The sequence below is a fragment of the Conger conger genome, chromosome 13 (assembly GCF_963514075.1).
Source record: "Conger conger chromosome 13, fConCon1.1, whole genome shotgun sequence".
Classification (NCBI taxonomy): domain Eukaryota; kingdom Metazoa; phylum Chordata; class Actinopteri; order Anguilliformes; family Congridae; genus Conger; species Conger conger.
This window is the reverse complement of record NC_083772.1, coordinates 11718647-11734342: the sequence shown is the minus strand read 5'-3', so window position 1 is coordinate 11734342 and position 15696 is coordinate 11718647. Positions and strand designations below refer to the sequence as shown.

Here is a 15696-nt window from a genome sequence, read left to right as displayed (position 1 = left end):
CCTCTCCGCAGTACGGCTGGGGAACCCGGCTACTGGAGCGCCCCTGTTCATGCTTGTTTTGTGCTCTAATCTCCAAATCCTTAACATTCAGTTTTCCCTCAACGATTTACGTTTCGTGATTCTAAAAATATAATTACCTATTACAGAGTAAGGGTGTACACGTCCTCTCGAGTACGGCAGTGTGCTGGAGAAGTGCATGAGCGCAAAGAGATGTGGCTAATTAGCCAGTCGGGGCGTTTAAAGCGGGGTAATCAGCCGGAACAGAAAGCAGCGCACGCCGGCCCCCTGTGGAATCTGCAGCTCTCCACACCGCGTTCTCACACTAAACTCACATAAACAGGCTGTCAAGTGAACTGCAAACACTCTGCGGGCTTCAATTATTTAGGCAAAGAGAAATGAAAGGAAATCTTCTGAATCCCCGTAGCGAAGTCGAGTTCTCTGTAAAGTTACGTCTTATTTAGATGTAAATACATTCTGACATTCTACTTGCTTTGTATCGCTATTTTTCCAAGTTTGATGTTTTTCAGTTGGAGTATATTTATTGTGTTATTTTCAGAGAAAGCCTCTGTTCCCTCCCTGCAGGAGACGGAGAGGGCGATTGGGACAGTGCCAGGGGATGCCCTGACGCTGGCCGCGGCTCTGGCCTACCTGGGCCCGTTTGGGCCTGACGTGCGCTCGGAGCTGCAGGGGAAGTGGCGTGCGCTGTGTGTGACGGGACGCATCCAAACGGACCCTGCCGACCCCAGAACAGTGCACCTCTCCGCCACGCCCTGCCCCCCTCCTCTGGCCTCTCCCTACGCCCCCGTTCCCCTGGGGGAGGACCCGCAGGCGCCCATGGCCCGGCTGGTGGGTGGGGTTGAGGGCGCGGGGCAGGGTGTGGCTCCAGCGCTGCTGCTGAATGTGCTGCTGTGGGGATACAGGAGCCCCAGAGCTCAACACTGCCCTCTGCTGGCAGACATAGAGCAGCGGGAGGGCATAGTGGCCTCGCCTTCCTCAGGTGAGCTAAGCTACGGTGCTCATAATCTTACTCGTACAGTAGTATGACAATGTTTGATAATGAGAACAGGCTATTTGGTGCATTACAGGCGGCCTGTAGCGTGGTGTTTAAGGTAAATGACTGGGACACGCAAGGTTGGTGGTTTGAATCCTCGGTTTAGCCACAATAAGAGCCACACAGCCGTTGGGCCCTTGAGCGAGGCCCTTAACCCTGCATTGCTCCAGGGGAGGATTGTCTCCTGCTAAGTCTAATCAACTGTACATCGTTCTGGATAAGAGCGTCTGCCAAATGCCAGTAATGTAATGTAATGTAATTTAGGTCTGTGACCTTGCCTGCTGTCTCTAAGTGCATTGCACTGTGTCGAGCCTGGTCTAGCAGTGCCTCAAGGTCTTTTTTCCATTATTTTGTTTATTCTTGTGTTTACTGGAAACAGATAGTCAAGCTGTTCATAAAAACTGCCCTATTATATAAAGTCATAATAAGTCTGATGTACTGTAATTAGTCCACCACATGATTCAGTAATATCACTGGCATCACATTTGTCCTGGGTAGGCCAGCTCTCGGAGGGAAAGGGACAGAATGAGTATGACCTGGTGGTCAGTGCCGACGACCCTGCCCTGCTGGACAGACTGAGACAGGGGGCAGAGAAAGGTTTGGGCGCTCTACATCAGCTCACTCTATATGCCTCTCCATTGTGCTGTACTGCTGCCTGGCTGTTGTGCGGCATTAACATGCTGCTTCTGTTCTGCAGCTGTTTAATCTTTCACGCTGGCTCCACTGTCCTGGTTAGTCCTGCACGGCAGTCACAGATGTTGTTTAACCTACTGCCGGTGACGATGCATTAACTCCTCATCTCTCCTCTCGGACCCGACCCCGACCCTCTGGTCCTGAACCCCCTGCAGGTCTCACGGTGTTGGTGACTCACGCTGAGCGCGCACAGCCCACCCCCGGCCTCCTGGGGTTGCTGGGGCGACGGGCAGGGCTCCCCCCCGCCGCCCAGCGGGGGTTCACCCTCTTCCTCAGCACCTCCCTGCCTGTCAGAGCTCTGCTGCGCGGTGAGACACACAGCTACTGCTAATGATGCATTCACACAAGCCTTTACAACACCCCTGTGAAGAGCTCAATGCTCGGCCTCAATGCTAATGAGTAACGAACACATATACCTGTCAGTGTATCTTGAGTACATATTCATATATTGTGTGATTTGGTATTCCCTCTGTATCCTCTCTCTCTCTGCCCCCCACCCCTTCCATCTTAAAATACACAGAGATCCACCCCTTGATCTTGGCTGAGGTGCGGGTGGTCGACCTCTCTCTGAGTGGGGCAGAGCTGCAGGAGCTAATGCAGACCGAATTGATGCAGTCCAAGTGCCACCGAATTTGGTCGCAGAACTGCCAGGCGAGGGAAGAGAAACAGATGCTTCTGGACAGACTGGAGCAGGAGGAGGTAAAATGGATGCCTTCTGGAAGCTTCTGTTTTTCACAACATTACATGACATTACAGTAATTTAGCTGACACTTTTATCTAAAGCGACTTAGAGTTGATTTGACTAAGCACTTATTTAGGCTACACTGGGGCTTGAACCACCAACCTTCCAGGTCCCAGTCAAGCACCTTAGCCACTATAGGCTGCCCTATAGCTGTTGTGGGGCATTATGTGTTCAGGCATTATGAAGGACAGTCTTCCTCTCTTTTTTTCAGGTCTCTCTGATGGACTACGTCCTCCAGTCCTCCGCTCCTCTCCTGCAGGACCCTCAGTTCCTCCCGCGGGTGTCGGCCTGTCAGACCACCGTCTCCGGGGTGCGGAGGGACCTGCTGGACCTGGACCAGGAGCTGGAGGGTCTCCGTCCCGCCCTGGCGTGTTTCGACAGGGAGGCGGAGCCGGTCACGGCCTTCTACCAGGCCCTGCAGGGCGTGGCCCGCCTCTCGCCCCTGTACCTGTTCCCCCTGCGTCACTTCCTGCCCGCCCTGCGGGAGGCGCTGGCCCTGCAGGACACACCCGACCCGATGTTCGGAGGGGACGCGGGGACGTGCACGGTTTCGGGGGAGGTCCTGGTGGCCCACCTGATGGTGCACTACCGACCCTGCCTGTTCCAGAGCCACGCTGGCGTGCTGCGGCTGCTGGTTTCCGTGGCGATGGCCCACCGCGGTGGCGGCTGCTCTGAAGCTGAGAGGGTGGCCTTCCTGCGGGGACTGGCGGACGAAAACATTCCTGTCCCCACCCAAACTGACCCTGGCCCCACCCGGCCTGCCTTCACCCCTTCCACCCCACCGACACAGCTCCCTACCTGGATCCCCCCGGCCGTTCAGAGGGAGGTCCTCCGCCTGGAGAGCCTGCCCTCCTTCAGGGGCCTGGTCTCCTCCCTGTCCTCCTGCTCCGAGCAGTGGGCGGAGTACCTGCGCTACCCCTCCTCCACCGTGATTGGTCCTGTCCAATGCCCCTCCCACTCCCACCTCTCCGTCCTGCAGCGCGCGCTGCTGTGGAAGACGCTGCTCCCTCATTGGCTGGCTGCGGTGGCGGACGACTTGGCGGCCTGTCAGCTGGGGGAGGCGTTTCAGACGGCGCTGGCCAGCGCACCGCACCCTGGTACCCCCGAGGCCCTGGCCCAAACTTTAGACAAAGCCAAGGGCCCCGTCGTTTTCATCCTCTCTGGGCCCAGTGAAGCAGGACCGCCGCCCGTACACCCTCTGCACTGGCTGGAGCAGGCTGCCCGGGGCCTGGAGGACACAACTGTGAGTACAGCCAGAGGAGAGTGTGCATTTGACAAGGACAGATTGATTCTGTTTAACGTATGCTGATTGACATTTTGTCAATGTCACGGTTAGGCTCAGTTGGGGTCCAAGCAACTATTTAAATATAAACTATATTAGACGAATGGTCCCCGACCCTGTTCCTGGAGATCTATCCTCCTGTAGGTTTTCATTTCAACCTGAATTTGGAACACCTGACTCAACAGCTCAACGGGATCACTAGCTGTTGAATGAGGTGAGCTTTGTTACTGTAAGGTTGGAGTGAAAACTGATTGGATGGTAGATCAGGAATTGGGATGGGAACTATTGATGTATAAAAAGTCATTTTCATTTTAAGATTTGATGTGCGAACCAGCCGCACTGAAGACGATTGGTGTTGTTTCCAGGTTAAGAAAGTGCAGGTCATTTCCTTTGGGGCCGAGTGTCTGAGGGGGGTCGTGCTTAAGGCACTTGACTTGGCTGTGCAGGAAGGCCATTGGCTGGTCTTTAATAACTGTCATCTGTTGGACCAATGGGATGAGGAGGTGGAGTGTCAGCTGACTCAGCTGGTGTCATGCACAGACAGAGGTGAGCTGACCGTAGCTTTCCATACCTGATCCATTTTACCTTCTCTTCGATAATATCAGCATTGCGAATAAAAGCGATTAATCCAAGTCATTTGTTGGGAGAGTTTTGACGAATAGTCTGTAGATAGTTGATGTAGTTCCTGTTATTTTTGTCACCAAGAAACAAATCTTATAAAACCATGTCACTCTGCAGTTGAAATACCATGCAATAGCTTGTATATTACAGACTTTTCAATGTATTCAATATTCTGTCTGTGAACCATGTAAATGCTGTTTTGCTGTGTTAATCAGGTCATGTGACTGCTGTAGAGAGGGGGGAGGGGCGCTCTGAAGCAGGGGGGTGTGGAGAGACTCAGATTCACCCCAGCTTCAGACTGTGCTTCATCACAGGAGGAAACAACCCTCTATCCATCCCAGGTATCAGTCTCTGCGCTACCCAGCCAGCGTACATATAGACCCTGCCCAATGAATCAGCTGTATCTGCGTACTCATTCTGCTTTACTCTCACAACAACAGAATCCACACCAGCGGCCAAATTCATACATACATAACCGCAGCGGTCAAATGACCTGTCCCTGCTCTGTCCGTAATGACACGCTAGTGTCAGCTGAAACCACGCCGCTGCCCCACACATTCCTCCAGGAACCGGTTTCCTGTTTTGTGTGCAGCCGGCCCTCAGGAAAGCCATTCTTCGCGCTCTCTCCTTTCCCGTTCCACCCCCCTCCCCTCCCCTCCCCTCCCCTCCCTCCCCCTCTTTCCGCAGCGGGGGTGAGATCGTCCGCCCTGCGTCTGGCGTGCGATTCCCCCTGGGACCTGGAGGAGGCGCTGCGCGGCTCCCTGCGGCAGGCCGGGTCTGCCGCGCTCTCCCCCGCCGGGGCGGGGCCCCTCCTGCGCTGCGCCGCGCTGCACGCCGTCCTGCTGCGGAGGCGTCGCTACGGAAACCTGGGTCAGGGGCGCGTGTACAGCTGGTGAGCCCCAGGAACCCCCACCCCCCCCCTTTCCGTTCAATTCAATTCGGTTTCATTTGTATCGCGGTCTTTGCAGAAGACGTAACAGTGACAGAAGAATAATGGAGCCAACACCGGGCCTGAACCTAGCAAATAGCACATGAGCACATGAGGTAAAATAACTCCCCAGTGGGGAGCGAGACCTTCACAGAGCAGACGCTCTCTGTCTGGTTTAAGATTTAAGAGGGAAGGCATGTTTTCAGACTCGGTGACCATGGCGTCCACCCATGCGGAGTATAAACTCTGCGCGAGGTTCTGCCGGTGAACAGACAGTGCTCAGGCCACATATTTTGGAATGGGGCCCGTTTGTGCAAAGGCGTCAAGTGTTCATAGCACATCCTGTACAATGCGGACCTACTGGCAGGATATTTTACACAGAGGAGCCAGGTTTGGGTTACACTGGTCTGGACTGACGCTGGGCTCCTGAGGGATTTCTGTTTTTATTGGACCCGAGAGGCCCCGCAGGCACTGCTGGAGGCCCAGGTTTGGGTGACACTGGTCTGGGCTGATGCTGGGTTCCTGAGGGATTTCTGTTTTTGTAGGACCCGAGAGGACCTACAGGCACTGCTGGAGGCTCAGGTTTGGACAGCCAGCCGCTGTGGTGACCCTGTGGGGGCGCTGGAGTACATAGCAGGTATTCAGCTTACAGTGGGGACATGTTGTTCTATTGGAACTATATTTATTATATGTCAGTCTGGAAAATATACATTCATATACATGTGCTTCAAGCAAGCTATAGACTGCAAAAAAATTACTGTCGTAAACATTTTAGTTCTGAAATATGTCTTAAGATCTTACTTTTTTCTCTCATAGAAAATATTATATAATATAGCTTGTGTTAAGTTAATGTTGAAGTCAAATGTTGTTATTCCATTAGCAAATTTTCAAACTATTTTTGTCTTATTTAGTTTATTTAATTAATAAATACTTGTTCTTTTATTTTAATTTTTTTGCAGTGTACTGTCTAATCTTTCAGCTCTGTAGCTCCTCTGTATTTCCCAAGATAATGGTAATAAGCTGCCTTTCACATTTTTTTCCACAAGCTTGCCTGTGTGATGTAGGATCACGGAAGCGGTAAGGTGTGTGTGTGTGTGTGTGTGTGTGTGTGTGTGTGGGTAGAGGTGTGGCCTGTTCTGGTTCCTCGTCACCCGTTCACTGTGCTCAGCCCCCTCTCCTGTCCCTCTAACAGGCTCTCTGGTGTACGGCGGACATGTTGAAGACCCCGCAGATTTGGAGGCGGTGAAGGGCGTGGCTAAGGCGTGCCTCAGACCGCCCCCTCGGCTGTGGGGGCGTGGCCCACACACCCTCTCGGAGCTCGTGGCCAGGGGCCGCTTCGGTATGAACACACAGTACCCCTCACCCTGAGCGCAGACACACACTGATCCAGTACTGCTCATCCTGACAGCAGGCACACACTGATCCAGTACCCATTACATTACATTACATTACATTACATTATTGCCATTTGGCAGACGCTCTTATCCAGAGCGACGTACAGTTGATTAGACTAAGCAGGAGACAATCCTCCCCTGGAGCAATGCAGGGTTAAGGGCCTTGCTCAAGGGCCCAACGGCTGTGCGGATCTTATTGTGGCTACACCGGGATTAGAACCACCGACCTTGCGTGTCCCAGTCATTCACCTTAACCACTACGCTACAGGCCGCCCCATCATCCTGACAGCAGCCACACACCGCAGGCACACAGTGATCCAAACACAGATTCTCATTTCCGGTCTGGTTTCAGATCAGCTGCTAAAGTGATTGTTATTTTAAAAGGAAGTCCTACTGCGACTGCACATTCTTAGCTTTCATGTTCTCCCCTACATGGACTCAAAATTATTATTTAGTTTTACTCTGAACTGCGCGTGGGTGTGTGTGTGTGTATTATGTTTATGCATGTGTGCCGTGTGTATTTTTGTGCATGTGTGAATGTGTATGAATGCTTTGTATTGTGTGTGTTTGTGTGCTGTGTATATGTGTGTGTGCAGAGTGTTTCGTGTGTATGTGCATGTTGTGTATGTGTGTGCATGTGTTTGTGTACGTATTCTTTGTAAATGTGTTGTGTGTGTGCACATGTTATGTGTATGTGTGTGTGCATATTGTCTGTGTGTGTGTGTGTGTGTGTGTATGTGTACTCCCCATGCTCTACCCTGGTGTGTGCGTCTCTCCCAGGCCGGAGGGCTTTGCTGCAGGATGTGGAGCAGCGTCTCCAGGCCTCCTCCCCCAGCTCCGACCCCCTGCTGCTGGGCCTGAGCGCCGGGCTGGCTGGGGAGCTGGTCAGGCTCCAGAGTCACAGGCTGCACCTCCTCCTGCGGGACTCCCAAACCCCCGCGGTCCAGCCCTGCCCCCCTGCCCTCCCTCAGCTCACACAGGCCCGGGACCGGCTGCAGGCCCTGAAGGACACGCTGGAGAGGGGCGGGGGCTGCAGGGTCACTCCCCAAACGCCCCTGGGCCTCTTCCTGCAGCAGGAGTGGGACGGCCTGGTGCGGAGAGCAGCCTCTCTGCATGCTAGCCTCGCTCAGCCCGGCCGAAACCACACCCCTCACCCCTCGGCTCACACCCTGTCCCGCCTGGAGGTTCGGGCAGAGCTGTTGGGGGCATATCTGCGGAGGGAGTCCCCCGGAACCCCGCCCTACGCCTACCGCCTCTCGGCTTTCCACAACCCCCGCGGCTTCCTGACGGCCCTGCTGAGGGAGGCGGCCCGTGCCGAAAAGGGGGACCCCTCCGGCCTCTCCCTCCACTACCAGGTACAGCCCCCGAAAACAGAGACAGGTGCAGCTGCAAGCCGCGTTCAGTCATGAGAATCCGACCTGCACCTGAACAAAAACACTTACACACACCAGCGCATTAAACCACCAGCACAGAAACCAGAGATAGCAGGTCGCGCATTAGAGGCAGTTTTCCTACCGTGCCAGAGGCAAGATTAGTCTTTCATTTGGGCTCAGTTCTACCCTCCCCTTAGACTCTCTAATGCACAACAAAAGGTGCTATTATATTTCATGAGACATATCGGCAGGCGTGTACAGTGTACAGTGAAACGAGCCGTGTCCTCCCTCCAGGTGCTGAGTGCTGGGATGGTGCCCTCCTCTGCCCCCCCATGCGGGGCGTACTTGTGTGGACTGGAGCTGCAGGGGGCGCTGTGGGACACAAGGCTGACCGCCGTGCAGGACACGCTGTCCCCAAAGCCCTGCCTCCTGCCCCTCGTCTGGGTACGAGCCCAGACCAGGCCCCCAGAGGAGCCCGGGGGTTCCTCCCCGCTACCCCTCTACCGCTGCCCCCTCTACCTGGACGGGGAGTTTGGGGAGGGGGGTGCGGTTACCCGCGTCCCGCTGGCGGCCAAGCTGGACCCTGTGCAGTGCGCTCTGAGACCGGTGAGGCTGGTCAGCACTCTGGAGGAGGGGCCTCGCCCGTGAGATGAGATCCACTTCCCCGCACCAAGAGCAGGGGTGTCAAACTCCAGTGCTGGAGGGCCGCAGCGTCTGCTGGTATTTGGTGCGTTTCAGCACGATACGAGATACGTTTCAAAGTCTTTAATTGGCTAAAGAGTCCACACACACCTTGTTCTCAAGGACTTAACTGGCTGCTGATTGAAAGGAAACCACAAATGCCAGCAGACACTGCGGCCCTCCGGGACTGGAGTTTGACACCCCTGATCTAGAGGGTTCACACTGACCTATACCACAAGGGATATACGTCCTTTCAAGGACCCATCAAAATATCTTGGTGCAGACCACAACTTAAGCAATGTAAAATGGTCTCAGTATCCCTAAAAGGGAACAAAAAGTTCAGGATTACTCTCAACACATACCCCAACCATGCAGGACCTTTCAAGATCGCTATCAAAAATCTATAAAATGATGACAAGCCCCTTAAAGTACATCTTATCCCTTGATTTTTTTTTACCACCTCCTTGATTACATTTTGTTTTAAATATGAGGACTTGAAAGGTTTGTGAAGGAGTGTGGGAACTACTTAAGAAAATATGAACCCAGCTGGATCACATACTGAATGCGCATTAAATCTAAAACATTGTCGCGTGTCAAAGGACTAAGTGAATTTTTTTTCTTAAGAACAACATTTTGTACATTTAGTAGATATATAATATGATGTTGACTTGTGGCTGTTTATAGCAAAATTATATACACACATATCCTTGATGTTCTTTCAATAACAGCTCTTTATTTAAAAACTATTTTTTTTGAAAATCACAATACCAATGATATTAATAACAAATAAAAAGTGTGAAAATAGTACACGTTCGCATGTAGGAATCCTGGGGTGATTCAAAAATCAGCTGTAAACAGTCTGTCCTTTTTTAAGCATCAAAATTAAAGCTGTAGGTTAGGTCCATTACAGAAAATTTGTCAAAGATCGGGCTAAGCAACATGTCTTGAATCGGCCTCTCTGTGTTGCTGCCTGGTTCTGGGAGGAACTGCTGGGAGTCAGGCGGGTTTAACGTCTGTCACGCGATCAGCTTCAGACAGCCGTGTTCTCCTCCGCCGCTCCCTTCTCTCCTCCCTCCGTTCTCTCTCCTTTATATCCTGTCTTCCTCGCCGTGGCTGCTCAGGGCCGCTCTGGGCCGCTCACCGCTTCTTGTAGACGCAGGGCCTCAGCTCCAGCCCAGCCTTGCGGTAGCTCTCCGGCGTGTCTCCCGTCTTCACGAACTCGAAGGAGTAGAAGTGGCTGCTCTCCGTGTCCTGGTTGGAGGAAGAATGGATTGGAGGGTGATGTAACCGTGGGAACGGTTGAGCGGACACCTCATCACAACGACAGCGGAACAGAAGGCCCCTCCCCCTCCTTCCCCTGGAGTCTGGTTTGTGGGCTCACCTTTGTGACCAGCTTGAACCCCAGGCCTGTGAGCGACCCCATGAAGTTGCGCAGGTTGTCGAACCTGCTCGCCACCTCCGCGATCTTCAGCACGCCCCTGACACACACACACACAGACCATCAAGACCGGGGGAAACTACGGCCGCTCCTCACCCCAGAGCAAATCTAAAGATGTGCTTTGTACCCAGTGATTGACAGACCAATACAAGCTTAGTTCTTCCTCAAATATACTCATTTAAATTTGCTCCTGGCACTCCATACTCTTCCGAAAGTTTTGGGTTACTCATCATTTAAATGCCTTCTTTTTGACAGGCTGGTGTGAAAGGTAAGACAAACAGACAATTTATATGGTCTCCTAGAAACGACTGTATTAAACAATCCCAGCATTCTTTTTTCTGCAATACCATGCATGTATATCTCAATTTCAGCTGACTTTGTCCTTTATTACTATATTCTGTATATACTTGAGTACTAATTATTAATTGGACCACGATTACATCTCCCTAACAATTATTCACACATTCATGCTAGCCAGCTGTCTTTATACAAGTTGTGCTATTTATTCTGTATAGGTGAAGAGTTTGTTAAACTAGTTTTCACAGCGATATCAGCAACAAAAATGACTTCTTTTGGACTTTTGTCATATGGACTTCACACAAGACAAGACCTTTCGACAACTTCCTGTTCCCCACTCTCCCAGTGTCTCTCTCACCCCATCACCAGCACACGGTTGGCCTCGGACAGGAAGTCCCCCAGGTTGGTCCCCATCAGGGAGAGACAGAACACTGCGATGTCCACAGTGGCATCACGCAGAGGGACCTGCCGAAAGAGAGAGGAGGGGGGTGAGGACGCAGGCAAGCAACATGGCCGCTGTGTTTCACTAGCACTGCTCAAATTCTGGCATCCCGCCCAAAAAAGATTTAGAATCAGATCCATTTATATATAAAAAAAAAAAAACATTACAGGCCTGGAAATACTGATGGGAGTTTAGAAATGGGATGTCTTGGGAAAGGTTCGGAAGTTAATGTAAATTATTTGGCAATTTCATATTTACTATTCACCCATTTCCTTTTTAATTCTTGCTTTTCTTCCTGTGAATTATGTCCATATAATTATGCTAAGAGCCAGCCTTCTCAGCCCCTATTCATCTCTGTGGAGGGTGCTATGACTGCCAATGCTGTGGTAGTTGCCAACTTGCCAGGTACTGTGGTAGCAATATGTGTTGGGAGTAAGCACCTGGCACTGTGTGCAACTTGCCAGTGCAGTGGCGATATGCTCCTCTGTAGAAATACAGTTGTCTGAAACCCCTTATGACAGATATTCAGCCAAGCCATTGTTTTGTTTCTCCCTATTGTAATTCCATAGCACAAACTGGTAAGTAGCAGGCTAGACAGCATTAATAAAATTAGACAGTAATGAATCTATCTCTAAAGATGGAAAGTCAAAACAAAAAGGAACAGTATCTCTGAAATTACACACTGCTAAAGCCAGACATATTTTGTAAAATAAGCAAAATTATAGCTCCTCTTCAAAACACTAGCAGGATAATTGAGCCGGCAGTCCCAAAAGGGATATTGTTACCATCCTTGATTCTCTGAAACACTGATGTGTTAACCACATTACCCAGCCTTCATCCTAGACTACTGGAACATGTTTTAAAACTTTACAGTTAGTAAAGGCACTTGCTAGTCTAGATCCTACAGGATACACCTTACAGGTTCAAACCAAGGCAATGTCTTTAGCCAACAATGGCGGAGAGTCCAGAGGCTGGGCACAACTGGTTCAGTCCACACAGGGTGAGTTTAAGCCAGCCAGTGACCCTCCTGTTTACCACCTGCCTTGCCAATGGTGACGTCCTACACCTTTGCTGACTAAGTACAAGCAGCATTAGCTCAGGAGGCAAGGTTGTCTGGTGACAGACGGTTGCCGGTTCGATCCCCCGCCCCCCACCCTGGGTGTGTCGAAGTCTCCCTGAGCAAGACACCTACCCCCAATTGGCCCCAACAAGCATTGCCATTGGCATGTGAGTTTGAATGGGTGAATGACAGGCATTAATTGTAAAGCACTGTGGATGTGTGTGTGTGTGTGTGTGTGTGTGTATATATATATATATATATATATATATATATATATACACAGTCCATTCACCATTCAGCAAAGGAGAGGAGCAGGGGAAGAGGAGCTCAGGCCCAGTGTGTGCCACCAGCACAGGAAGCATACTCACATTGGCCATGTCACAGACGGTGACAAGGTCGCAGACTGGTGCCAGGTCAAAGCTGTGCACCTTGTTCTTCACGCTGCGCGCAATCTTGCAGTCGCCACAGCCAAAGTCTGCCACCACCAAGGAGACAGGCCTAGAACCAAAGCGTAGGTTATCACAGTGACATTTGCAGTTGCAAATGCATATTATGGAGACAACGTTTTCAGAAAGATTTATTCAAGTCATTGTCAAGAATTTATAGAGAAACACTGCACTCCCTATGACAATGCTGAGCCTTGAGTATGGTTTGGGGACTAGTTCTTCTCTAGCCCAGTTAGAACCTATTTCTTCAGAAAATGCCCCCCAGATTTAAATGCGAGTAAAGAAACTCACTTGTGCTTGATGTAGGAGATGATTGCGTCCACGGGGTTGGCTGGCCAGCGCTGAACCTGCGCGGTGTAGCCGCGGTGGTAGATCCCAGAGGCCTGTGGGTCCTGGGAAAAAATGCGCCTGGCCTCGCGGCTGGTGGAGGTGTACAGCTGCTCGTTGATGTAGCGGAACCGGGCCGCCTCCAGGCGCTGCTCCATCTTGGACCTCAGGATGGCCGAGCGATCCAGGACGGTCCCTTCCGCCTTGGTCTTACCTGTGCCGTCCTCTTCCTCTCCCTCCCTCTCTTTCCCTTTCTCCTCCTCCTCCCCGGTGGATCGGCCCTTGCTGCTGGAGCCGTCGCTGTGGAGCATCCGGCGTAGCTTCTCCGCTAGCATTCGCTTCTCCGCTAGCATTCTCTTGTCTTTGCTCTGCTGCAGCTTCCCCTGCACTTCCAGCCCAGGGCCCTTCTCCTCTGCCTCTGTCTGGGGCACACTCTCCTCTGGCTCTGTAGCTTTGCTGAGAGATTCCGTAATTCCTGGCGATTCCTCCCTGAGCTTTGCTTTTTTGTTTTTCCGCTGCTTTTTGTTTGCGCCAGGTTGAGTGTCTGCGAGACTGACGCGGCTCTCCCCTTTCCTTTCCGCCGGCTTCACCCGCTTCTGCGCTTTGCTCTCGTCCTGCTTTTGCGCTTGGTTTTTAGCTTTCAGAGTTCGCGCCAGGACAGTTTTTTCCTTTCTGTTTGGGACGGAAGACCCCACCGCCGTCTTGCCGTCCAGCTCCAGTGGTTTTGGGTCCGCCTTCTTAGCGCCTGCCGCAGTTTCGTCATGTGACAGGAACTTGTTCTTGGACTTTTTCTTCATCTTCATTTTGTTCCTCCACTGCTGTCGGGATAGTGTATTTCCACTGTCATCCTGCTCCCCCGGAAGTGAAGCCTTGTTCTGCTTGTCACTCACATGCTCTGGCTTTACTTTAGTTGTGGATTCTTCAGAAGTAGGGACAGAAAAAAAAAAAGTGTATTGAAACCATGAAACAGGCCAACATCACACACTCGACCAAGAGAAAATAACAGTTAGCACTTACTTGCTGCCTTGGGTTGTTTCTTTTGTTTCTTTATTGGTACGACTGCCCAGGGATCTACCTCCTCACCCTCTTGTGTTCCCATCTCCTCTCCCTCGTCCCCAGCTGCTCGAGCCCTCTTTCGCTTTTTATTCCTCTTCTTCTTCTTCCTCTTGGAGGTGGAGGGGCCCTCCTCACTGTCACTGTCGCTGCCCTCTCGGATGGAGCCATTGGTCCAGGTGGGCACTGACCCCAGCGCCTGGAGGGTCCGCAATAGGCTCTTCTTACCAGCCCCCTTTGGCTGTCCAGCAGAACATGCAGACACAAAGGCATATTAATACCGGTTTCATACGTCCTGTCATTTAAGACCGTGGTCCTCAATCCTGGTCCTGAAATGGTCTTTGTTTTCACCTAAACACTGCTAGCTAGTAAGCATGCTAACCTGCGAGCTTGCTACAACTTATCAATAAAATAACTTATTTGAACACTATAGCACTGACATTTCATGGAATGAGCAGGGCACAGGCAAGCTCAAAATTTGTTATCAATAATGCTGATATGTTTTGAGGGAAAAAGAAAAGGGTTGAATGAAATTTTTTCCTTGAATGAAAAAATAATTTGATCAAAAAAAGATCAATAAAGCTGATTAACTGGGCCTGTGAAATGTGCATGTGAAGCATTTTTCATAGGCCCTGATCTTGTTGGTGTTCAGGTTTGTATTCACTTGTTTCTAAGCCCCAAATCTCAATGCAAAATGCATGAAATATATCAGTAGCACCTGAGCCAGCAGCAAGGAAGGTTTGTCTACTTCCAAGTCTACTTTCTACTTTCCAAGACTGCTAAACACTAAACGGCTTAAATCGAATATCGATCCATGTCCCAATCACCAACATGTCACTATAACTTTGAACTGTCGGTATAGTTCAACATTCAATTTGTTATCCACCTATGGGATTGTGTTCGAGTGGTCTTACTGTTTTCACTTTGAAATGAATATTTGCTTGAACTGACCGTAATATCCGTGCTGTCCACTCGTTCAGTGCCACGGATGACAGCGCGCGTTAGAGCTTCAGCATCGGGGTCATCATTCCATTCCTCTTCTTCAACAAACATGTTCTTCTCACGAGAGAGCAGCAAGTATATGCTGGATAACTAGCTGGAGAAACCACAGTTGGTACTCACATTATTGCAAGCCACCGAAAACATAGTCATTTGCTAGCGATATTATATGAATTTGCAAGCTGCCTATGTTATCATACTTTAATTAAAATGCATAACCAAACTAATGCAGCTAAGCTAAGGCTATTTGGTGGTTATGCTAACCAACTAGCTAGTCGCTAAGAAAACTATCTGGCTGTATATTATTTGAAAAGGCAATACTCACCTGATTGATCACTGGGGAAGATGTAATGTCTATATCTGGCTTATCCTCTCAATTGTTTATGATATGTGTGGACGTTTTGAAAGTAGAGAAGGCAGCAAGCCACGCTCGATTTGAAACGGCACATGTTTACTGAAAGCAGCAGTGACTGAAGGCGCCTTTTAATGACGTAATCAACACAGCTAACGTAGTAGGATCCTTTCTTTAAAAGTAATTAATAACACCACATCTCAAAAACTACAGTCTTGTATACAGGAAATATAAAATATGATTTTTTTGGGGGGGGGGGGGGAAACAACGGAAAGCTTTAGTTGTCGAACAGTAAACCTTCCACAAAGAACTACCGTTGCAATACAGTTGCTAATAGTAGTGACATTATTATTATTATTATTATTATTATTATTATTATTATTATTATTATTATTATTATTATTATTCATAATGAGTAATGAGTATGCATTATGAGTAATAATATTGTAATAAAGATTTTACATGCCTAATGGAAAAGTCTAATGACATTTACAGTTTACTTTTTCCTGTGCTACAT

The 15696-nt window shown here is 50.3% G+C and overlaps 2 protein-coding genes across 2 annotated transcripts in view; one reads left to right on the top strand and one right to left on the bottom strand.

Annotated features, from left to right (window-relative positions):
• The window catches only part of LOC133107315 (dynein heavy chain domain-containing protein 1), a 31799-nt gene extending 23067 nt beyond the window's left edge, over positions 1–8732 (top strand). The window contains exons 32-42 of the mRNA XM_061216307.1: positions 583–997; positions 1550–1648; positions 1900–2052; positions 2265–2443; positions 2698–3729; positions 4134–4314; positions 5077–5281; positions 5863–5954; positions 6510–6656; positions 7492–8066; positions 8379–8732. Coding sequence (XP_061072291.1) covers positions 583–997; positions 1550–1648; positions 1900–2052; positions 2265–2443; positions 2698–3729; positions 4134–4314; positions 5077–5281; positions 5863–5954; positions 6510–6656; positions 7492–8066; positions 8379–8732 — 3432 coding nt within the window. The remainder of the gene's footprint in view (positions 1–582; positions 998–1549; positions 1649–1899; positions 2053–2264; positions 2444–2697; positions 3730–4133; positions 4315–5076; positions 5282–5862; positions 5955–6509; positions 6657–7491; positions 8067–8378) is intronic.
• A 746-nt stretch (positions 8733–9478) lies between these two features.
• rrp8 (ribosomal RNA processing 8) lies at positions 9479–15305 on the bottom strand. Its single transcript, XM_061217686.1, has 8 exons — positions 15153–15305; positions 14780–14924; positions 13793–14069; positions 12740–13694; positions 12371–12500; positions 10859–10965; positions 10147–10243; positions 9479–10016 (listed from the first exon to the last, which is right to left on the bottom strand). The coding sequence occupies exons 2-8, from the start codon at positions 14879–14881 to the stop codon at positions 9903–9905; spliced, it is 1782 nt and encodes a 593-aa protein (XP_061073670.1). The 5' UTR covers positions 14882–14924; positions 15153–15305; the 3' UTR covers positions 9479–9902.
• Positions 15306–15696: the final 391 nt, after the last annotated feature.